Here is a 26,653-nt window from a genome sequence, read left to right on the forward strand (position 1 = left end):
GTGGACCTTCACATTTCTGTTTTTCGATCCGCCATCCCTTTAATACATACAACTCTTTTCTATTAATGTATTCTTTGCCGAGTATTTCTTGATTACTTTTAATGTTCTGTTATAACTGAATTGCTCTATGTCCTTCCCGTCTATCCTCTTCTATTCTCTCCCTCCTATCTAGGCTGTCTCCCTTCCATTTCTCGCTCACCTATTAAATATTGCATATTCCTTCCTTAATAATTTGCGTTATTTATTTATTTTTCTTCTCTACCCTCCCATCCTACCTACTCTTAATCATTATTTTCCAGCTATTTTCTCCTACATTACTTGCTAACTTTTCCGTTTACTCTATTTTACAACACTTACATCACTTATTTTTTTTCTATCCTCTGTTTATTTATGTATTGATCCCATTCTCTTCGCTTCACTTCTAATTTTCCTATTTTATTATCTCTTTCCATAAATTTATTTCTATAATACTCCTACAGTTATAGTACCCCTGATACTACTCCCAACCCATAACATTGAAAAACATGAAATATCTAATTCACTTAATTACACTTGCAATTTCTCTCTCATTCCACTTCTCATTTGTTCAGATTTTTTTTTCTCACTTTAATTCTCTTGTATTCACTGTATCATAGTCTTATCTTATTACACTATTACACTATCTTCTTACACTTAACACTTTCTTCTCTGTTCCTTTTCTTACACTTTTGCCACCCCTAACTTTCTTGCACTCACTTTTTAGCACTCTTCTTCTTCGCTAATAACCTCTCCAAAGCCCTATTCATTCTGTCCTCACAATCACTAATATCTGGTAGTCGCTTCGTTCCTTCATCCGTTCTTATCATGTCTTCTCTTGCATTTCCTCCATTAGTCTTGTCTATGCTCCTGAACTTAGACCCTTCCAGCTGTTTCCCTAATTCTTCGTCCGCAGTATTAGACTCTTCATATCATATAAACATTTGTCCTAATCCCAATATTCTATTTTCGAATAATGCTACAGCCTGTAAAAATATGCGACTTTTTTAAACACCCTGTATAGACGAGATCGACCAAGAAAAAAGTGGAGTTATGAATCTTAACAGGACATCAGTCCTATGCCGTGAAAGTTGACGATGATGATGATGATGATAATGATGATGATGATGATGAAATCATAAAGGCTGTCAACCCTTGTGAATGTCTAGATTTGGTTAAAAATTAGAACAATCAAAATGTTCGGCAGCGAGCAGTGTTCCTGAACATAATAACTACTAGATGAAATTAATCAGTACCTTTACCTTTGCAGGGGCAGAATCCTTTGCAGCCGACGCGGATGGCGGTGTGGTGGATGCAGTTGTGGTAGTCGAGGCGACAGAGCGAGCTGTAGGTCCTGTTGTCTGTTCCACACAGGAATGTAGGCTTCACTACGGGACATGGGTTACACCTCCTGCAACACACAATGTTCACACCTTGAGTGTCACGGCAGTAAATTAAACACTCGAGGAAATAAAACTGGATGCTTTTATCGGCAAAATAATTTCTCAGCCGCTCTGCACTCAACGGCTAAAATATTCAGCTTTAACGTTGCCAGGAAATAGTAATATGCGTTACAAGAGCGGTATGTTGATGTTAAAAAAGCTCAACTACGTTTCGCTTTTTCAATCTTTTCCTCGAACATGAAAACAAACATACCGCTCATGTATCGTACATTATTTTGTGCGAAGATCGTTTATTACATACCTGAAAGAGGAATTTCTAATTAGTTGCAATGAAATCTCCATCTTGGTTTCTGTTCAATGACGGCAACTTTTAAAAACTAAAATATCTATCTTCAACATTGTTGCTATAAAATGTTTTCTGTGTTTACTATACTCCAGCAGGCCGTGATATACGTCAGTCTTTTTTCCCCCCAGTCTATAAATGCGAACTTAAAACAAACGGTAAGGTTATGTAATGATTTATTTTTCATTTTAATATTTTAACAATATTATTTATATAACATATTGCAGTAATAACATCGGCATCTGGAATCTTGTTGATTTTTTCACGGCTTCCTTAATGTTACTTGCATTACAAATGCAGTAACTTTTGTGGTGTTGTAGAGTTTACTTAATTTTTGCAAATATTTAAAAACAATAATTAACAGTGCAATTTAGGTGAAATTGCAGTGGTAAGTTTCCAATTTATAATTATTACTATGTTAAACGTCTCTAAAAATAATATTTTAAAAGCCTAAAGCAGTAAAATGAATATGGCGCTTAAGCGGTAAAAAGAGGGAAATTGTTATGTGTGTTACGTTGGGAATACTGAATGTGGTATTTCACACTTACCGCGTATTGGTTTTGTGTGGAAAGCAAGCAAATACGCATGATCTCGCACAAACACAATTGTGAGGTGAAACCTCGCCTAGAGTAATTATGGATGTTTATCCACTGATATTTTGTGTCATATGTTAATCATCACAGTGAATCGTCTCTTGAAGATTTGTACCCGTATAGGTACTCTAAAAAGAAATCTTAAATATAAACATGAATGTCATGAAAGTGAACAAACTGTATTGTATCGTATTTATTAGCATTCCATGGTATTCATACATTGCTTACAGCTAGAATATGAAACAAGTCAAAAAACTTAATGCTATTATAAAGTCTTAATTTATAGTCACTTTTTTATTTTAGTTGATTATTTAACGACGCTGTATCAACTACTAGGTTATTTAGCGTCGAAGAGATTGGTGATAGCGAGATGATATTTGGCGAGATGAGGCCTAGGATTCGCCATAGATTACCTTGCATTCACATTACGGTTGGGGAAAACCTCGGAAAAAACCCAACGAGGTAATCAGCCCAAGCGAGGATCGAACCCGCGCCCGAACGCAACTTCAGACCGGCAGGCAAGCGCCTTAACCGACTGAGCCACGCCGGTGGCTTTATAGTCACAGTCTAGATGAAATATATACAGACGAGATTTACAATATAGTCTACTAGTACAACACAAAGTTTTGGTATCAATTTCATGAAGTGTTATTGAATGTCATGAATTCACCTACAGAATAGAAGGCGTGAGAAATTAGGTACTTCTTTAATTTGGCCCTAAATAATTTTATGTTTTGAGTTTCATTTTTTATATCGATAGGGAGGCTATTAACAATTTTTACTGCCATATAACGCACTCCTTTTTGATAGCATGATAGACTTGCCGATGGAGTATGAAAGTCATTTTTTGACGTGTATTTATGCTATGAACTGTTGAATTAGTTACAAAGTTTTCACGATTACATACGAGGAAGATTATTAATGAAAAGATATACTGACAAGCCATGGGCATTATTTGTAGTTTTTTTTAAATAGTCCTACACGATTCCCTAGATTTGGTACCTACTATTATTCTTATTATAATTTTATGTTTTTTTCACGCATTTCGTAACAATTCAGTTTCTTTACCATGTTTATCATTTTCTGTTTAATTAGAATGGCCAGAAAGAAGACACAGGATGGTGACAAATTAATGATAAAAAGTCCTCTTAAATGAAGCAACAGCCAGAGTTTTGTGTAGTCTCACTGTTCGTAGAATAATGAGGCCGGTAGCTCACGAGGAGACAACGAATTCTAAAAATGCTTGAATATGTTCTTTAGTGTACTGACAGAACAAAATCGTTCGTCTATTTCTGAACATCATAACACAAACTTCAAATTTCTCAAGACTATAAATAAAATCATATGCCGATTGAGAATTGTAAGAGTAGTTCTTTCAGTTTTAGGACCTAAATCTTGGACATTTCAACATACAGAGAAATGTCACATACAGAGTGATACAAAAGTCATTTTACATTCTTAAAAATAAAATTAAGTGTAGTAAACTGCTGTGTCGATTTAGTAGAATGCGTTTGAGTCTAAAGAAAGCAGAAAACAGTACAACGTGGTCTGTTGTTGTGAAGAGAATTCATGTCCCCACATGGGCTATACAGGTAAGGCATCATGTCACGAAACGTTCATGTCTCAGTATTTTGACAAAGTAAATAAATGTATTATTCAACGCCTAGAAAACGGCGTGAATATAATAATAATAATAATAATAATAATAATAATAATAATAATAATAATGATTTATTTTAGCTGGCAGAGTTAAGGCCGTAAGGCCTTCTCTTCCACTCAACCAGCAGAAAGTGTATATACATATGCATGAACTTACAAAGAATTCAACAATTTGATTTAGATGAGAGTTACATGTATACAAGAGTTATTTACGAATTAAACAACAAAATACTATGAACTATTAATTAAACACTGAAATAAACTGTGTAGCAGAATTAAACTAAAATACATAGAATGTTAATATATTTCAAATGATATTAGATAATAGAAAGAGATTATTATGAGACAATTTTGAAAATGCAGCACAATCAGGATGATGTCTAAAGAAAAAAGCAACAGTGTAGTCAGTAATATTTTAAATCAGTATGATTGGAGTGAAATGCTAATAAGGTTATCTTTTAAGCTGTTCTTAAAGGTGTTTGTTGTCTTGCAGCCGCTAATACTTTGTGACAAGGAATTCCAATGACGCGAGGTGGATATTGTAAAAGATGAGGAATAACAAGATGTTCTATGAAGAGGTATATTTAGCGTGCCACAGATAAGTGATCTGGTATTTACGTCGTGGTTAGAATATAGATAAGAGAAACGAGACGAAAGGTAATTTGGTGTTGAGGTGTGCAGAATTCGAAAGAGTAAAGACAAAGAGTGTAAAGTTCTGCGTTCTTTAAGTCGGAGCCACGAGAGACTTGCGAAGGACGGTGATATGTGATCATATCGTCGGATGTTGCACACGTATCTGACGCACATATTCTGAGCTCGCTGTAACTTGACTGACAGTTCAGAACTTAGATTAGGGATATGTTGGAGAGTTTAAGGTAATATTTATTTACTTACTTATTTATTTATGTATTTATTTATTTACTTATGTATTTAGGTATTTATTTACTTACTTATGTATTTAGGTGTTCATTCATTTATTTGCTTCGCTTGTTTGCTTATTTATTTATTCATAATTATTTACTGACTTATTTATTCATTCATTCATTCATTCATTTATTCATTCGTTTGTTTATTTATTTCTTAATTAATTCGTGTATTTATTTATTCATTTTTATAATTTTTATTTATTTATAGACAGATATATTCTAGAAAATAAACTTCATCGGTATTACTAATAAAAACTCTATATATAATTGTAAACAATTGAGTAAAAAACTTGGTACAGTATTTAAATGTTCCATCTACAAGCCTGTTTCTGAGTGACATAAATACTCGTTCTGAAAACCAATTCACACGTACTCGTACCTAGATGTTAGAAAATTGAATGAGAACCATTGTTTCATTTTCATCTAACTGACTGTAATTTCTGAAATGTCTCCTATGTTGCCACTGCTGATAAATAAATGCTTGGCGGACGACTTTACATGTTACCAATATAAAGAAATAAACGCTAGGCGGACGAGTTTACATGTTCGATTAAAATGTCACACTTTCGAAATGCGATGTGTTTGCCAGTTTCGGACGAATTTACATTTCCCCAGAGAGGAAACTGGAAACTCTTGAACAGCTGAAGTGTTACAGTGAGATGCCTTCGAGTACCAGTATAAATCAAGTAAATAAATGAAGATATAATTTAAATTGTAGGAAAGGTAATTGTAATATCAATCTTTATCACTAGAATGCGTTTTCAACAGTCTCCAGGATGAAGTTTTGAATCGTTACTAGAACCCTAGATCATATATCAACCAGATAGGTCGGCCTTATAGGCTTTGACGTTAACTTTTGTCAGGTTTACTACGCTGCCATCTAGTTGTTACATAAGAAGTCACGTCATAATTCCCATTTGAATTGCATTAGTGACTGTACTGCCATCTTGTATTCGTTTACGGCAGACGGGTGGCGATCCTGGCGGTTGTTCTCTTCAAAGTGCAAACGATTTTAACATAGCGAAGAGTTATCTGTGCTCGTTTACGGCGGACGGGTGGCGATCCTGGCGGTTGTTCTCTTCAAAGTGCAAACGATTTTAACATAGCGATGAGTTATCTGTGTTCGTTTACGGCGGACGGGTGGCGATCCTGGCGGTTGTTCTCTTCAAAGTGCAAACGATTTTAACATAGCGATGAGTTATCTGTGTTCGTTTACGGCGGACGGGTGGCGATCCTGGCGGTTGTTCTCTTCGAAGTGCAAACGATTTTAACATAGCGATGAGTTATCTGTGTTCGTTTACGGCGGACGGGTGGCGATCCTGGAGGTTGTTCTCTTCAAAGTGCAAACGATTTTAACATAGCGATGAGTTATCTGTGTTCGTTTACGGCGGACGGGTGGAGACCTGGAGGTTGTTCTCTTCAAAGTGCAAACGATTTTAGCATAGCGATGAGTTATCTGTGTTCGTTTACGGCGGAAGGATGGAGACCTGGAGGTTGTTCTCTTCAAAGTGCAAACGATTTTAGCATAGCGATGAGTTATCTGTGCTCGTTTATGGCGGACGGGTGGCGATCCTGGCGGTTGTTCTCTTCAAAGTGCAAACGATTTTAACATAGCGATGAGTTATCTGTGTTCGTTTACGGCGGACGGGTGGCGATCCTGGCGGTTGTTCTCTTCAAAGTGCAAACGATTTTAACATAGCGATGAGTTATCTGTGTTCGTTTACGGCGGACGGGTGGCGATCCTGGCGGCTGTTCTCTTCAAAGTGCAAACGATTTTAACATAGTGATGAGTTATCTGTGTTCGTTTACGGCGGACGGGTGGCGATCCTGGCAGTTGTTCTCTTCAAAGTGCAAACGATTTTAACGTAGCGATGAGTTATCTGTGTTCGTTTACGGCAGACGGGTGGCGATCCTGGCGGTTGTTCTCTTCAAAGTGCTGCCGATTTTAACACAGCGATGAGTTATCTGTTACATAATATATGATCTAGGCTAGAACGTCACACTGCAGAAAAAATAAGTTCCCTCACAATTCTAGTCCCACGCGCCAACATGACGTCATGCCAATATAGTCTATGATCAACTAACCTTATTTCCGTACGCCCTGGATCAGAATACGGTCCCTAGCGATTGTAATGGTCTGTTGATGGAGAACTGTTTGTAATTATGTAGGGAAATGGAGTTATCCTGAAAAGACCTGCACCAACACTTGTTTTACCCTCCAAAATTTCCACTTGAATTCTGGTGGATTGAGGTCCGGTCTCTGTCATGAAATTCAGATGTAATAGCCGTCCTGTTATTGCAGTAACCATCACCTAGGCCTATAACCCACGTCGTCGTCGTCCGTAATTCGAAAACGGACATGAAGACACCATACGGCTAGCAGGCAGTGACCGTCTAATTATCAATTCATTGCAAAGTTGTCGCTACATCCAAAGACTTTCATGTCTTTCGTATAGGATGTTGCAAGGCGAGTCTATTTCATAAAATATGCGCAGATAGCGGTGAACTTTGATGCGCTTGCGTCATTACTTAGTCAGCAGGGGCGCGACCTGCAGCCCTCAGCATTTCCACCCTGGTCTACCTACAGACATGCGAACAGCGCCCAGTTCAGTGCCTCCAGAACTCGTTGGCAACGCGGCTTTTTATATCAGATTTCATTTGATTGATAAGTAAATACACGTGCGTGGGTAAAACATACAAAGAGGAATTAAAATTATTTCAGTATTGATCCGTGAAAAGGGAAAGCGTGGTGCCGCTGTTAAGGAATAATAATCAGTGTCATGTAAATGACACACTTTTTTCATTATTCATTTCCAGCAGTAATAACGGAACCCCTAGTTTAAGTAAAGTTGTGGTAAATGATTTGTTCTATTTTTAATAATAATAATAATAATAATAATAATAATAATAATAATAACAATAATAATAATAATAATAATAATAATAATAATAATAATAAATTTAATTAAAATGTGTCTCAGTGAAACATACAGCAGAGTTCGTATAGGTCAGTTTCTGTCAGATGTGTTTCCAATTCGCAACCTTACTAGGCACTTGGTCAGTAATTGATTTCTTGTAAATAGTTTCCTTAATCTATCAAAAAATATTTCAGTATCCCGTAATTTCATCACTATACAATTTTGTTATTCTAGGTTTAATTTGTAATTCAGTAAATATAAAATATTCTTTGTTTTTCTATGATAAAATATCTAGCTTTAATTAGTGAGGTAATCTTTTCGTATTTTGATTTTTATTGTAATTGTAATTGTAAATTTAATACTAATTGTAATTTTATTTGTAATTGTAATTGTAAATTTGATGCTAATTGTAATTTTATTCGTCATATTATAGTTGGAATCTCCTGGGGCAGAGAAGGCCTGACGGCTAAATACTACTCCTACTACAATTCACTGTGGGCTAAAGCAAGGAGATGCACTATCACCTTTACTTTTTAACTTTGCTCTAGAATATGACATAAGGAAAGTCCAGGATAACACAGAGGGTTTGGAATTAAACGGGTTACATCAGCTGCTTGTCTATGCGGATGACGTGAATATATTAGGAGAAAATCCACAAACGATTACGGAAAACACGGGAATTTTACAGGAAGCAAGTAAAGAGATAGGTTTGGAAGTAAATCCCGAAAAGACAAAGTATTATGATTATATCTCGTGACGAGAATATTGCACGAAATGGAAATATAAAAATTGGAAATTTATCTTTTGAAGAGGTGGAGAAGTTCAAATATCTTGGAGCAACAGTGACAAATATAAATGATACTCGGGAGGAAATTAAACACAGAATAAATATGGGAAATGCCTGTTATTATTCGGTTGAGAAGCTTTTATCATCCAGTCTGCTGTCAAAAAATCTAAAAGTTAGAATTTCTAAAACAGTTATATTACCGGTTGTTCTTTATGGTTGTGTAACTTGGACTCTCACTTTGAGAGAGGAACATAGGTTAAGGGTGTTTGAGAATAAGGTGCTTAGGAAAATATTTGGGGCTAAGAGGGATGAAGTTACAGGAGAATGGAGAAAGTTAAACAAAGCAGAACTGCACTCATTGTATTCTTCACCTGACATAATTAGGAACATTAAATCCAGACGTTTGAGATGGGCAGGACGTGTAGCACGTATGGGCGAATCCAGAAATGCATATATATAGTGTTAGTTGGGAGGCCGGAGGGAAAAAGGCCTTTGGATAGGCCGAGACGTAGATGGGAGGATATAATTAAAATGGATTTGAGGGAGGTGGGATATGATGATAGAGAATGGATTAATCTTGCTCAGGATAGGGACCAATGGCGGACTTATGTGAGAGCGGCAATGAACCTCGGGGTTTCTTAAAAGCCAGTAAATAAGTATGTAAATAATAATAATAGTAATAATAATAATAATAATAATAATAATGGCTTTATTTAACCAGCTGAGTTAAGGCCGTAAGGCCTTCTCTTACACTCAACCAGGATTAAAACTTGCTTACATAGTTGAACATATAACTGGATCGAAATTAAGTAATTACATACTGATACGATTTAGGTACATAATCAGCTCAAAAGGGGTAGTTACATAAAAATTTACCTCATAAAATAAAAATAAACAAGTGGAATACATATTAATGTTGTTAGAATCAAATACGAGTAACACAAAAAAAGAAGCCGGTAATTCAATAAAAAATGTACACAGTAAAAATAAAAATAAACACATTGGAATACATATTAATATTAGATTACAAGTAAGTAGAATTCACATAATTAAACCAGAAACCGAAATTGAATAAAATGTACACAATAAAAAATAGACTAATAATAATAAAAAAACAACACAGTAGGATACATATTAGTGTTAAGTGATAAATAAACACAATTTACATACAGGAATTATAATGCTGCTTATATCACAAAAATATCAATATTTTATTAATTCTGATAGTGAGCAATTGCGTTGTTTGCCCACTGGTCCGTAACAAACACGCTCCAGATGGAGGTAATATGACGTCAATTCGTTATAATGACATTTTAAATGCTCGGATCTGCGTACATATTCTAAACCCTGCGTCAGAAGAGTTGAGAAGGGATATTTCGAAATATTCCACAAAATTACTTCAAAGTTTAATCCCAGTTGATCTAATGAAGGATAAATAGTTTCCAGCCATTTACGACGCTGTTATTTACACCTCAGGGACGTAGTATTGGCAGTTTGTTGAATTTCTTTCCTCTGAGGTCAGTGGCTTTCATACTGTATTGATTTCGAAACTTCTCGCTTCAAGTTTCTGTGGCCATAAAATATTAAGGCCGAGATCACGAGAAAAGTTGATTCCACTGCTGCTCCGAGATATGGCTTCTGAGACGCCATCTTGTTCGACGTGATTCCAATTTATGGTTTAGGTGCGCTATCACGAAAGCTTGGAATCACACAATGAAATATTATGGGGATTGAGGAAAAGGAGCGAAAACTAGAACTTAAATTCTATATTCTCACAATACGTAGTTTTCTTTTTAAAGGAAAGGTAATACTTACACATTCGAGTTTATTATGGCATGACAGCTGTATCGGTTACAAATCCAATGAACCAGCCTTTGATCCACGAAGGAAATTGAGAATCTGGTAAGCTACTCCGCGGATTATATTCTTTCTTTAGAAAGCCTAAAAACAATTACATTTTTATAAAAACTGAATGACACATTGAACCTATATCCATTAAATGTGTCATAATTAGAGTCTAGATTTTTATATAATATTGATCCTAAAATATGTACAGTAGCGGCAAAAAAACCGGACCGATCCTTGTAGCTGATTTCAGAGCCTTGTTCACTCCAGAGCACGATAGACTGGTAACTAAGACTTTCGTGGTTCGAATCCTGCCTGGGAAGGAAACTTTTTTTGTTCCTTATTCAAATTTATTCTCAATACTTTTCGATTGCAGCGATATTTTACTTCTTAATTACACATCGAACCTAAATCCATTAAATGTGTCATAATTAGAGTCCAGATTTTTATATAATATTGATCCTAAAATATGTACAGTAGCGGCAAAAAAACCGGACCGATCCTTGTAGCTGATTTCAGAGCCTTGTTCACTCCAGAGCACGATAGACTGGTAACTAAGGTAAGACTTTCGTGGTTCGAATCCTGCCTGGAAAGGAAACTTTTTTTGTTCCTTATTTAAATTTATTCTCAATACTTTTCGATTGCAGCGATATTTTATTACTTAATTACACATCGAACCTATATCCATTAAATGTGTCATAATTAGAGTCCAGATTTTATATAATATTGATCCTAAAATATGTACAGTAGCGGCAAAAAAACCGGACCGATCCTTGTAGCTGATTTCAGAGCCTTGTTCACTCCAGAGCACGATAGACTGGTAACTAAGGTAAGACTTTCGTGGTTCGAATCCTGCCTGGGAAGGAAACTTTTTTTGTTCCTTATTTAAATTTATTCTCAATACTTTTCGATTGCAGCGATATTTTATTACTTAATTACACATCGAACCTATATCCATTAAATGTGTCATAATTAGAGTCCAGATTTTTATATAATATTGATCCTAAAAATATGTACTGTAGCGGCAAAAAAACCGGACCGATCCTTGTAGCTGATTTCAGAGCCTTGTTCACTCCAGAGCACGATAGACTGGTAACTAAGGTAAGACTTTCGTGGTTCGAATCCTGCCTGGGAAGGAAACTTTTTTTGTTCCTTATTTAGATTTATTCCCAATACTTTTCGATTGCAGCGATACTTTACTTCTTAATTACACATCGAACCTAAATCCATTAAATGTGTCATAATTAGAGTCTAGATTTTTATATAATATTGATCCTAAAAATATGTACTGTAGCGGCAAAAAAACCGGACCGATCCTTGTAGCTGATTTCAGAGCCTTGTTCACTCTAGAGCACGATAGACTGGTAACTAAGACTTTCGTGGTTCGAATCCTGCATGGGAAGGAAACTTTTTTGTTCCTTATTCAAATTTATTCCCAATACTTTTCGGTTGCAGCGATATTTTACTACTTAATTAAAACATGAACATGAATTTTACCAGCAATCGAAAAGTATTGGGAATAAATTTGAATAAGGAACAAAAAAAAGTTTCCTTCCCAGGCAGGATTCGAACCACAAAAGTCTTAGTTACCAGTCTATCGTTCTCTGGAGTGAACAAGGCTCTGAAATCAGCTACAAGGGTCGGTCCGGTTTTTTTTTGCCACTACTGTACATAAATATGTAACTAACAACTTCAAAATATGTACTAAACAAGTAATATAAAAAAGTACAAGAATTAAAAACTCGATGGTGTTTGAGTAAAGTGGGATAAATTATCTTTTGTGCAAATGGAGTTTTGTTCCCCAGGGAAATACACAAGTTAAAATTCTACAAGTGGGTATGCAAAAAACAAGAGAATACTATCATCTGATGTGTTTTATACGTGTAGAAACTTATTTTCAATTAGGGTCCGATGTTTAATTTTCATTTAACTCAAAAACTCATTTTTATGACTTGTCTCCCTTTACCCAAACATCATCGAAATATTATTTATCTAAACAACTAGTTATGTTTTAAATAAAGATAAATTGGGAGATTAATTTCATATAAATTACAGATTTATATATACAATAATAGTTTTGATGAGATTATAAAGTTAATCAAGGCATGAAGTATAATGTGCCACAAGATATTCCTCCATATTTTCAGGAGTTAAATTCCGTCAGTGATCGGACATTCCCTATTTTTAGGAGTTAAGTTCCGTTAACGATCTGACATTCCATATTTTTAGGAGTTAAATTCCCTCAGCGATCGGACATTCCGCATTTTCAGGAGTTAAATTCCGTCAGCGATCGGACATTCCATATTTTAAGGAGTTAAATTCCGTTAGCGATCGGACATTCCATATATTTAGGAGTTAAATTTCGTCAGCGATAGGACATTCCATATTTTCAGGGGTTAAGTTTCGTTAGCGATGAGACATTCCATATTTTTAGGAGTTAAATTCCGTCAGCGATCGGACATTCCATATTTTCAGGAGTTAAGTTCCGTTAGCGATCAGACATTCCATATTTTTAGGATTTAAATTCCGTCAGCGTTCGGGCATTCCATATTTTGAGGAGTTTCATGTTGAAGTTTGCCGATAAGCTATTAATGTTTGACTATAATTATATGTGTACAGAACCGCCTTTGCTTATCATAAAATAAATAAATTTTCATTAACGTTTTCGATACTTGTGTATCATCTAATAGGCAAGGTTTTCATCATATTAATCTAACACTTCACATCTGAAGATGATACACAAGTATCGAAAACGTTAATGAAAATTTATTTATTTTATGATAAGCAAAGGCGGTTTTGTACACATATAACTATAGTCAAATATTTTGAGGAGTTAAGTTCCGTTAGCGATCGAACATTCCATATTTTTAGGAGTTAAATTCCGTCAGCGATCGGACATTCCATATTTTCAGGAGTTAAGTTCCGTTAGCGATCGGACATTCCATATTTTTAGGAGTTAAATTCCGTCAGCGATCGGACATTCCATATTTTCAGGAGTCAAGTTCCGTTAGCGATCGGACATTCCATATTTTTAGGAGTTAAATTCCGTCAGCGATCGGACATTCCATATTTTCAGGAGTTAAGTTCCATCAGCGATCGGACATTCCATATTTTCAGGAGTTAAGTTCCATCAGCGATCGGACATTCCATATTTTCAGGAGTTAAGTTCCATCAGCGATCGGACATTCCATATTTTCAGGAGTTTAGTTCCGTTAGCGATCGGACATTCCATATTTTCAGGAGTTAAGTTCCGTCGGCGATCGGACATTATGTTTTTATACATCGAAAACGATCTCTCGACATCGCACGAGGTCATTGGTGCATATTTAAACAAATGAAGGTGCCTGACAGGAGTGTCAGTGTCTTCAGGAGGGTTCCGCCTTTCTCCGCTAAGGATCTGGCTCAGGCGGTGGTGTGACATGTAGTAGTTACGTAGCGAGATTGTCAATCATTTAGTCTTTTTTAGAACAATGCACAAGACTGCAGGATTAGCACGGAAAAAACCAGCGTATCCTATACCAGAGGGGTTATCCTACCCTGTATGCTGAAATGTGTATCGTATTACGTACTGACAGCTTTGAATTTAAAATTGTGTAAATATTTTTATAATTTCGTTTCAGTTTGTTTAAAATTGATAATCTTCTTTAAAAGGCGTTTAATTAAACAACATTTGTCATGAATGTCAATTTTATGTAAACATATGTAATTATCTTAAAATATTAGTATTGTTCGAAATACGTAAAAATGTGTAGTATTAAAATTAAATATAATGATATTAATAGCCTAATCCGCCAATATTTTGATTTTACTGGCAGATACAGTACATATGACGGAAAAGATAAATAATTACATAAAAATCCGGACTCTAGTCATAATTAAGTAGCCTGTAATATTGAAAACAATACGGATTATACAAATCTGGTTTTTCAGGTTTAGTCCCCTGTGAAGCTGACTTGAATAATTTAGAGGGGAAAAATGGTTCAGAATCAGCTTTACAGGGGGCTACACCTCAAAAGCCAGGTTTGTAAAATACAAGTTCACCGTTCGTTAACAGAAAATCACTTAGTCCTAGTGATGTCATTCACAGATAGGTTGAACAATTAAAAAGAACTCAGTTTGCTTTACACATACCTGGCCAAGCTACATTTAATAAAGCTTTCTGAACTCAGATGAGCTCCTTCACAGTGACGTATTTCTCAGAATGGGAAATAACTGTGTAACTACTACTCGAAATCGAACTAAAGTTCAAAAGCTTCTTCTTTTATTCAGCATTACCTTAGTAATAAGCTCCTACGTGCTGGTACAACCCTTTGAATAGCTCTATGTAAGTGGATCACTTCCATCTCCTTCAGTTCCTACATATGTTGAAATGCTTTCCAGCCAGTAACGTGATAATGTTCAACGAACACATTACCATCAATATTTGAGAACAGCTCGCGCTTATTGAAGAATGCGAGACATTTGAGTCTTTCTGTACTACATACCCTGACAAGTAGTCAGTGGAGACTCTGAAGAGAACATCGTGAGAGGTTTTCTTGCAGAGAATGTCTCCCTCTCCTTCCCTAACTACTGTAGAGAGGACGAGTTGATCCTTCCTGTCTAGAGAGGCAGGAAGTCTCAGCTATCACATCAGCCGGACAAAGATCTCGCTCATTGGTAAGAGACGCTCAACTGAAAATGAGCTTCTCAAACCACTTGCCAGTTACCCTGATATGTAGCGACGTTCTATCAAGAGAAAGTCGGTTGCAGGATAGGCCAACGCAACATGTCTGTCTGTATGTATGTATGTATGTATGTATGTATGTATGTATGTATGTATGTATGTATGTATGTATGTATGTATGTATGTATGTATGTATGTATGTATGTATGTATGTATGTATGTACAGTATGTATGTATGTATTTTTTTATTTTAGTAGGTTATTTTACGACGCTGTATCAACATCTAGGCTATTTAGTGTCTAAATGAGATGAAGGTGATAATGCCGGTGAAATGAGTCCGGGGTCCAACACCGAAAGTTAACCAGCATTTGCTCATATTGGGTTGAGGGAAAACACCGGAAAAAACCTCGACCAGATAACTTGCCCCGACCGGGAATCGAACCTGGGCCACCTGGTTTCGCGGCTAGACGCGCTAACCGTTATTCCACAGGTGTTGACTGTATGTATGTATGTATGTATGCATGTATGCATGCATGTATTTTTTTATTTTAGTAGGTTATTTTACGACGCTTTATCAACATCTTAGATTATTTAGCGTCTAAATGAGATGAAGGTGATAATGCCGGTGAAATGAGTCCGGGGTCCAACACCGAAAATTAACCAGCATTTTCTCATATTGGGTTGAGGGAAAACACCGGAAAAAACCTCGACCAGGTAACTTGCCCCGACCGGGAATCGAACCTGGGTCACCTGGTTTCGCGGCTAGACGCGCTAACCGTTACTCCACAGGTGTTGACTGTATGTATGTATGTATGTATGTATGTATGTATGTATGTATGTATGTATGTATGTATGTATGTATGTATGTATGTATGTATGTATGTATGTATGTATGTATGTATGTTTTTGTGCCTTTTTTTGAGCATGTTCCATTACAAATGAGAAGTAATACTACATGCCTAGGTTTACCTTCAAGTACATTATCGATTTACAATATATATTGTTATGTTGCTATTCTAGGTTAAGTATGGATTAGTGTAGTTCATCTACGTGAGTAACTGTTAAGATATATTGTTACTTCTTAGTCTAACTTATTTTCCTACTCCTAACCTGTGAAGAACTAGAATCTATTTACATATTCTAGCATTTAAATATTTAAAGTATTTACATATTTACTTTCTTTTTGATGGGCCTATTTTCACATAAATTATATCCTGTAATATTCTAGCTTAATTACAGAATATAATTATATACCTATTTCCGACTCTTATCACTTAATTCTGACTTTTAACCTCTTTATCTTCCCAAATAACTTATCCTTATATACTAGCCAGCCTATTGTAGTTGTTCAAAGTCTATACTATTTGCAAACTTTATAAAATATTTTACATAAATTTTCACTAATTTTGTCTTCCCCACAGGCCATTTCCCACCACATTCGTGTATAGACTGGATTAGTGTTGCTCTTTCCTTTCCTAATTTCGTACAGTCATAAATGATATGATCCACAGTGTGTGTGCATGCGTGCGTGTGTGTAAGAGAGACTCAAATCTTTCGTGACTTTCGAATAACACTATAGACCAGGCCTGGACGTTATTAACTCGATTAAGTCAATGCAGCCTACTCCTTAACTCCCCATTCCATCTCCAAGCTCCTCAACGCTATATAATTTTGACAGGGTGGAAAACACAGCTACAAGCAATGAAAGTCACAGTGTTATAAAATAAATTGTATAATCATTTCGGTTACCGTATTTGTTGAAATTTAAATGTTCAAATACAATATATATACATATATACCCATGAACATCTTGAAGACATTTGTTTACAATAAAATAAAATCTTTAAAAATTCTGAAGATAAATAAATATAAATAGAAATGTAAGAAAATAAATTTTAGTTTTTTTGCTAAAATTCAAATATATGAACACCACATAATTATATTACAATGAATATCTATGAAAAAGGCTCTACTACTAATTATTTCTAACAAAAGCACTTTTAGAATAACTATGACACAAGAGTCCCGCGCCGTGGCGTCGTGGTTTAAGGCATCCTGCCTAGGACTCGCGTTACGGAATGCGCGCTGGTTCGAGTCCTCATGGGGGAAGAAATTTTGTCATGAAATTTCGGCCAGTGTATGGGACCGGTGCCCACCCAGCATCGTGATGCACTTGGGGAGCTACAATAGGTAGCGAAATCCGGTTGCGAAAGCCAGCTATAACGGCTGGGGGGCTCATCGTGCTAACCACACGATACCTCCATTCTGGTTGGATGATCGTCCACCTCTGCTTCGGCATATGGCCGTGAGGCCAGCAGCCGGCTGGTCGGTCTTGGCCCTTCGTGGGCTGTAGCGCCACGGATTATTAATATTATGACACACAGAAATCAAAATTTAAAAAAAATTGGAACCAAAGATCATGATACTCATGATAATATGAATAACAATATGAATAATGATATGAATAACAGAAAATGAAATAATTTGGAAGCAGACAAGCTCAAATATGTAGAAAATTAACCTATAAATTGAATTTCAAGTCCTGGAATTTTCATGACACAGACTTCCAAGGGGGACAACAAGATCACCCCACTTAAATAACACGAATTACTTATTAAAGTCGATTAATTATTTATGTTATTCTTATTTCAAAATGTTAGTAGACATATAACGGACAAATACATAGAATTTCAAAAATAAATATGGAGAAGAATGAAAATAATATAGAAAAATAATCAGTGGGGTAATCCTATTACCCGAAACCAGGTGGCCCGGGTTCGATTCGTAGTCGGGGCAAGTTACCTGGTTGAGGTTTTATCCGGGGTTTTCCCTCAACCCAATTCGGTGTTGGATCCCGGATCCATTTCACCGGCATTATCACTTTCATCTCATTCAGACGCTAAATAACCTAAGCTGTTGATAAAGCTTCCTAAAATAACCTACTAAAATAAAAATAAAAAATCCTATTACCTCCTCTTGGTTGAAGGAGAGCTAAAGCCAATATACCTGAAAGTGACTAGACGTCCACCTCTCCTAGCTTATGCACTAATGTGGACAGGAAAGCTGCAAACCGTACCACATAGCTAACAGAGACAGAAAAGAAATATACACGCGAAGCTATTCGATTCTTTCGGTTGTTAAATTCTCGGTTAGAGAATTGAATGCGTCCACCACAATGGGCAAACCCGTGGACCAGCGAGTGATTTACGCTAGTCAAAGAGACGAGGAGAGAACACGGGCCGAGAGAAAAGAGACGAGCATCCAATCGAATTGAGAGAGTAAAATGCTGTCGGACTAACCACACACAATGCCGAGACTTGTTAAAGGATTTAAAACTAATGCGACAAGCTAATAGCCAAATTGACCGCGCCGAGCCTCTGTTTGCTGACAGGATTAGCAGAGCTAACAGTACGATGATTGCACTGTTAATTATGAATTACTGACTGCGGAGGGATCCGATTTTTGCTTCTTGGCTTTTCACACGCACCGATGTGCGCGTGTTGCCTGCCAATAGGTCTGGTGGCGCCACAGCGTGGTGATGTTGCAAAACACGGAACATCCGCCGTGCATTAAACCACCCGTTCTCATCAGCACTACAAGCTCATGTCAATCACACGATGCTTTCAAATAAAATTGTGTTCTATTTGCAGCAATAGACTGGAACTGTGCTCTTATGGTGTGGCCACTATGCGTATGGAAGCGGAACAAACTAACCGAAAGAAGGTAGAGGAAAGAATAACAAGGGAAAAAAGTGGCAACAAAATAAATTAACACTCCTTACTTTTATAGTTTTAATTGGTAAACTAGTATTTATATTATTTTTACTTATCTTAAGTGTTATTTATGGTCGCTTTAACTGCGAGGTCATTTCACAGTTGTCTGTTTTGAATAATACCCGTTTCGACTGGTATCTACATTGTTGTCGATACATTGAATTGCTGCCATCTATCGGCTAGCCCTCTTATCCCCGTGCCATCTAGCGGCCAGTCCACCATGTACAATAAGTAGAGATTGAGATCTTACAAAGCAGTATATAATTAGATTCTTAGATATTTTTAATTATTAAACTTTAAATTATTATTTTAAAATACCTGGGAGCAACAGTAACAAATATAAATGATACTCGGGAGGAAATTAAACATAGAATAAATATGGGAAATGCCTGTTGTTATTCGGTTGAGAAGCTCTTATTATCCAGTCTGCTGTCAAAAAATCTGAAAGTTAGAATTTATAAAACAGTTACATTACCAGTTGTGCCGTGATGTGACTATTTTTCATTAATTATACATATTAATGCTATATTGATGATATGAAAGTGAAACGTTTTGGGATTATATAAGTAGATGTAGAGAATAACTTATATTAGATTTTGATTTCAATATTTTATTGAGTGGCGGCTATATAGTATATATAGCATATGTTACTGAAAGCTATAAAACTTACGTAAGATAATAATATTGGATAAACTCCAGAACACGGACTGCACCCTTTCCCTCTTACTTCAGAATTCCAACCTTGTGCACACAAAATAAATTATTGGCACTGAAAAGTGCCTTTTCGTAAATATAATGATGCTCATTCGACAAACGCACAAAAATCTGCTCTTTCTAGTATTTTAAGACATAATTTGGTAGGTGCAATCCGTGTTCTAAAATTTTCCCATAATATTATTAAGAATCAAATATTTTTATAGTTATTAATCAAGTGGGGTTGGGTCTTTTTGATATATTTAATGGCGGTGTGGTGTAGATATTTATATGCCTGGTTCTCTTCAGTATTGGCTCGAGAGAGAGTATCTTTCATTATTATTGAAGCAAACAACTTTCAGAATGTCTGGCATTCTTCATTGAAAATAAATCTGAAAAATGTTTATTTGAACGTCTAATGAACTTAGTTTGCAGCATTTGCTGCATTAGGCACTAGTTACAATTATAATTACAATTAATATTAAATTTACAAATACAATAAAAATCAAAGTACTAAAAGATTAACTGACTAATAAAAGCTAGACAGTTTATAGTAAAAGTTAAGAAGAGAGAAACGCAATGTTAAAAAACATATACTGGGTGTTCAATTCAAAGTGTGTCATGGCTCGCTGTATGCCGTCACGTGGCTAGTCGATGAGCCTAGAGAATTCAATCTTCCTACACTTCCGCAGAGGCGTATTACTTATCTGCCAGAGAAGTTTCCTAGCAAGTACGGCGTTCATTCAGAAGAGTACTTACCGATACGTACGGTAACGCCGGTAGTGGCAGGAATGTGAACTGTTTCGAAACATGTACTGAGGTGAGTTTTTTCTTACTGTCGGGATATGGGGAGAGGGTTAAGCCGATTACTTACGTATTTGTTGACATTAACTTCGACGGTCAACATGGACACGGAGCATTTGATTTTTATTGTGGAATGTTGCCGTACGCAACCGATGATAACAAATACCCTGCGTACGACTTGCCCGGGCAAAACACAGTTCGAAAGAGGTTATGGTAGCACACAGACCGCCATCTATTGCTACGACGTTCAAGTTATACCGTACACGTTCTCAAGTTCAGATTGAATGCCTTGATTAATAGAGAACTTCTCTGACTCAAAAGCTGAAACTCGCTTCAAATAGCTGACTCATCAACAGTGACGTTATGACACACTTTGAAATGAACACCCAGTAGAGGTGAGCCTACCTGGAGAGAAATAAAAAATAGGTTACAGCCGCCAAATTACTCCTCAAAGAAACGACCACTCATATAAATTGAGGGAAAGAAGACAGAGGACGGACACTGGAATGTTTTCTTTTCTCAATCGTACTATCAGAGACTGGAATGCTTTACCTGCAGACTTACTAAAGTACTCGAGTCACTTTGTGACGTGTGACTTCATTCATATCTATGCGCGTCGTAGGTGGCTTGATTTTTCTTCAGTGGATACATGCCCTAGCTCTACTCAGTACCGACTACAGTTGGGCAACACGATTCTTTTTCAGAAGTCGATTCCAACGATTCAATCACACATTACGAATCGATTCTAACGATTCGTTCACGATTCTTCTCAGGCTGCGATTCCAACTATTCTTTTGAATCGTCAACGAGTTCACGATTCTTCCCAGTCTGCGATTCCAACTATTCTTTTGAATCGTCGCAAGACACTTTCCTTTGCAAACCACGTGTAGAACAAAAACGTTCTACATCTCTCTCATAGATGGCATAAGAGGCGAGACATTCGATTGTCTCTTTCTCATTGGCTGGAACCATTCAGTATGACCTCCATTAGTCTACAAAATTACCCAAGATAATGTCTCTAAATTATAATTTATCAACTGAACCTTATTATGAAGTACATTTTTTTGCATTACATCTCTATTTAACTATGCAAATTTCAGGTTTGTGTTCATTATTTTCCATACTTAACAAATGCAGTACATATTTTGATTTCACTTTCGCTCGGGAGCATTCGACACGGTTCGGAAATGTCCGTTGACAGGTTACATCAAACAACGAATAGAATCGTGGGTTACGATACCATGCCGATTCCTTAATATTCCTTTGAATGACGATTCGTTACGATTCTTTTGAACGACGATTCGTTACGATTCTTTTGAACGACGATTCGTTGATATCACGAATCGATTCTTACGATTCTTTATTATTAGTCGTTCGAATGAACGATTCGTTCATGAATCGACCCAACTCTAGTACCGACACTATGTCCCAAGACAGGATTCGAACACCCGATCGTGACTTCTACAAGACTTGAAGGCTACAGAACTTTGTCGCAGCTTGTAACGTAGCCCACATAAATCTAGATTTTAAGAGTTGTAATTTTTCAAGAACTGCCGAAGCGTGGTGACGGCAGTCCGTAAAGCTCGCAGGTGGAGGGAACACAAATCGCGGAGGAGCGAGGGCGTTGACAGGCGGAATCGATGTGGCGGCGAACACCAGGTGAGGACGGTGACTTCCTACGTCCACCCCATTACAAAGCGGGGAGAGCCATTCCACCGTGAGTTACACTAGATCAATATTATGATCTTGTGACCAGAATTCGATCATCCGAACGCCTGGAGACGTCGGCAACTTCTCTAGCGCACGCGCAGTGCGGGGTAATCTGACCACGTCCTTTGCGGCTGTAGCAGAGGTTTTCCCCAGAGAGCGCGTTGCTTCCGATATGGGACCCCAGTGGCGCACAATAAGGACATAAGGCTCAAGAAGTTTGATTGCCTTTAGATATGGTCCGTAAGCTAAACGAAATTCTGGTATATGCACGCATATATACTCAGAACTTTACTAAAATATGCTGTATAAATGTGCAATACTTTTGTTCTAGGGAGTACGGAGATAAGGTTGTCATAGACTACATTGACGTGACGTCAGAGGTACTATGAGGTAATACTTGCATCTTGTTTTTACTTACTTACTTACTTTTAAGGAACCCGGAGATTCATTGCCGCCCTCACATAAGCCCGCCATTGGTCCCTATTCCGAGTAAGATTAACCAGTCTCTACCATCATATCCCACCTCCCTCAAATCCATTTTAATATTATCCTACCATATACGTCTCTGCCTCCCCAAAGGTCTTTTTCCTTCCGGCCTCCCAACAAACAATCTATATAGATTTCTGGATTCGCCCATACGTGCTACATGCCCTGCCCATCTCTAACGTCTGGATTTAATGTTCATAATTATGTCAGGTGAAGAATACAATGCGTGCAGCTCTACTCGTACGTTGTGTAACTTTCTCCATTCTCCTGTAACTTCATCCCGCTTAGCCCCAAATCTTTTCCTAAGCACCTTATTCCCAAACACCCTTAACCTATGTTCCTCTCTCAAAGTGAGAGTCCAAGTTTCACAGCCATACAGAACAACCGGTAATATAACTGTTTTATAAATTCTACCTTTCAGACTTTTTGACAGCAGACTAGATGACAAAAGCTTCCCAACAGAATAATAACAGGCATTTCCCATATTTATTCTATGTTTAATTTCCTCCCGAGTGTCATTTATATTTGTTACTGTTGCTCCAAGATATTTGAATTTTTCCACCTCTTCGAAGGATAAATCTCCAATTTTTATAGTTCCATTTCGTACAATATTCTGATCACGAGACATAATCATATACTTTGTCTTTTCGGGATTTACTTTCAAACCGATCGCTTTACTTGTGTCTAAGGAAAACATAGAACAAAATTCGAAATGAATTTTTTTTTTTGAGAAGTGAGAAATAAAATACTAAGTTCCACGTAATCTGTTCAGAATAGACATTTACACCTTCAAAAATTGATAAGCGGCAAATTTTTTTATTTTTCACGTTAGATGGGGGATCAAAGCGAAAGAAATGTTGAGATGGAATGAAAATTATTTTTAAAAGTGATAGCTACTCAAAATCTTTACTGGTATACGAGTTGCAGCGAGTTAAACAAAGGAACGTTTTCGCTTGGCGAGTACTCACGATTAACTTTTTGTCTGTTGGAATCCCAACGAAAAATTCATTCATGAGTCTTCTTGCACTTCGGTCTGAATAATTTATTGAATATCAAAATATCAATACCCCGAATTAGGCCTACGGGAAATTTCGTTCACGTCGACGTTATCCGTCTAGAGACTGAGGTGAATGACTATGATTGGCCCTTTCATCAGTGACGTCAACATCGCGTTAACTGTTTAGCGGACCGAGAGGATGCGAAAACTCTCTAATAAAACTTTCATAAATTTTTGTGTTAAAACTTAACCAAAACTTTGAGCAATGAACTGTACTGCAGTAAGCCTGGTAGCGCTTATATCGTTTTTATTCTATACGCAGGGTACCTCGTAATATGTGGAAACTAATTCAGAACTAGAGTCACGAACTAAAATCAATAACAAGTTCAAGTAAACATAGCTTTGATTGCGCCTTGTTTCCAAGTTTCGGCCATATCTATGCCACAACTATCTGCTTTATCTACAGAGGAAATGCTTGAAATGACCACCATGGTGAGCTTGAATGCATGTCCGATAAATCCTTAACACAAAACTTTTCTCTCGCTCAAAGATGCAATGTGTGTGCAGGATTTGCTAGTAGCTAGTAGATTCACACTATGGCGATGCATTTCAGTGTTAGCAATTGGTGTGGAACAGAGATCACGCTAAACTCTAGGATGCGATACAGTAGACAACCAGTGGCAGTAACTCGGATAATCGCTTAAAGCCGACCTCCAGTAGGCCTAAGCCTGAACAAGTCGCTGAATTTCTCTGCCTCCACTGTAACGATTCTTGTAATCTCTTAATGACTGCAGTTTGATAGACGACTGTAGAATTTTTCTCCATGTAAGTCCTAGATTTCGTGAATGAATGAATGAATGAATGAATAAATTTGGGAAAATGAGAGGAGAAACATTTTAAAAGTACGTGAAAACGCGTCCTTGCAAGGGAGGTTGGGACTGAAAAAAATGGAATATGTGAGCTCCAAAACTGTTGCGGTCACTTGTCTCACTACGGTTTCGCTGTTTCAGTATGCCTTCAGTTTTTTATACTAATCATTGACATTAAACTACTTCTTTAATAATGTACTGTATAATTTTTGATTTGAAGTCTTTTAATACAAAATTTAATTTACAATGAAGATTTTTGTGTTTTTCCAGATCATGCCTTGTCCAACTATGTTGTTTCCAAAACTTTCCTTCTCCTAGGTACAGTTCCAAACCTTGCCATCTCCTAGGTATAGTTCCAAAACTTGCCTTCTCCTAGGTATAGTTCCAAACCTTGCCATCTCCTAGGTATAGTTCCAAAACTTGCCATCTCCTAGGTATAGTTCCAAAACTTGTCATCTCCTAGGTATAGTTTCAAAACTTGCCTTCTCCTAAGTATAGTTCCAAACCTTGCCATCTCCTAGGTATAGTTCCAAAACTTGCCATCTCCTAGGTATAGTTCGAAAACTTGCATTCTCCTAGGTATAGTTTCAAAAATTGCCTTCTCATAGGTATAGTTCCAAAACTCGTCTTCTCCTAAATATATCTCCAAAACTTGCCTTCTCCTAGGTATAGTTCCAAAACTTGCATTCTCCTAGGTATAGTTCAAAAACTTGCCTTCTCCTAGGTATAGTTCCAAAGCTTGCATTCTCCTAGGCATAGTCCCAAAAACTTGCATTCTCCTAGGTATAGTTCCAAAACTCGCCTTAAACTAGGTATAGTTCCAAAACTTGCATTCTCCTAGGTATAGCTTCAAAACTTGCCTTCTCATAGGTGTAGTTTAAAACTTGCATTCACCTAGGTATAGTTCCAAAACTTGAATTCTCCTAGGTATATTCCCAAAACTTGCATTCTCCTAGGTATAGTTCGAAAACTTGTCTTCTCCTAGGTATAGTTCCAAAACTTGCATTCTCCTAGGTACAGTTTCAAAAATGGCCTTCTCCTAGGTACAGTTCCAAAACTTGCCTTCTCCTAGGTATAGTTCGAAAACTTGCATTCTCCTAGCTATAGTTCCAAAACTTGCATTCTCCTAGATATAGTTCAAAAACTTGCACTCTCTTAGGTATAGTTCCAAAACTTGCATTCTCCTAGGTATAGTTCCAAAACTTGCCTTCTCCTAGATATAGTTCGAATACTTGTATTCTCGAATTTTAACATTTAAATAAAAACCTTACTGAACAAAATAACCTAATGAGCTTCCATTCCTGACCTATATACTATAAAATATTTATTTTAAAGTGTGAAAAAATTCTTATTTTAACATGAAAATGGGAAAACATTTTTTCTTGATTTGTTAAAAAAGAGAAAAACATAAAAGTGGGTGAGACACCTTTTGGAACTATAGGGCTCAATTTTACGCTATATTGTATTTGAGCCTATTTCCTGCGTTTTTGCAGTATGCACTGACAGCTATATTTTGTACATCAATTTTTCTTCTAAGTATTTAGCCACGTAAAAATTTCCTTTATACTCGTAGGTATCTCCTAGGTATTTGTACCTAGAGTTTCTATGTCGAAAGCTGACTCTGAAGCCATTCTAAGGTCCAACAATATTTTAAAACGCTGCTAGAAAAATTAATGTAGGCCTAAGCTATCTGTTGAATAATTTCTATACACAAGTTCTTCTTGTAGTGCAGTTTATGATCCAGTACAAGAGAAAACGACGAACGGGAGCTGCTCTTTAGAATGTGCAACACAGATGCCATGTTGTAGCAGCGAAAAACTTGGCCGGTGTTTTGAATTTATTCTGTACAATCTGCAGAGACGAGGCAATGTTTCGACATCTGCTCTTTATGGCGGAATTTTAAGCCAAGTTCGAGCAGACATGAGACTGCACGCGCGTGAATAATCGTGTTAGTCGCGTCACTAAGCTAGCAGGCTGTTCCCAAACTTTCCGTTGTCGTCCTAGTGGAGATGCAGTCCTGTGATATCGAATATTTCCAACAGAAACAAAAGACTTTTCAGTAAAAGTATATTGATAAGCTGTCGCCGTTCTTTATGTCTATAGAGTACAGCAAAATGTTACACAGGCTGGGATCTTACACCTTAATTGATATAAGTAGATCTATTCGTT

The 26,653-nt window shown here is 36.8% G+C and overlaps 1 protein-coding gene across 2 annotated transcripts in view; it reads right to left on the reverse strand.

Moving 5' to 3' along the window:
- The window catches only part of Cow (Proteoglycan Cow), a 1,076,490-nt gene that overhangs the window by 84,716 nt on the left and 965,121 nt on the right, over positions 1-26,653 (reverse strand). The window contains exon 5 of one of the 2 annotated variants that reach the window (XM_069844415.1): positions 1,272-1,426. In XM_069844415.1, the coding sequence (XP_069700516.1) occupies positions 1,272-1,426 (155 nt within the window). The remainder of the gene's footprint in view (positions 1-1,271; positions 1,427-26,653) is intronic. The other variant, XM_069844416.1, reaches the window with a different exon arrangement.

This window comes from Periplaneta americana, chromosome 13, assembly GCF_040183065.1.
Source record: "Periplaneta americana isolate PAMFEO1 chromosome 13, P.americana_PAMFEO1_priV1, whole genome shotgun sequence".
In the NCBI taxonomy this organism is placed as follows: Eukaryota; Metazoa; Arthropoda; class Insecta; order Blattodea; family Blattidae; genus Periplaneta; species Periplaneta americana.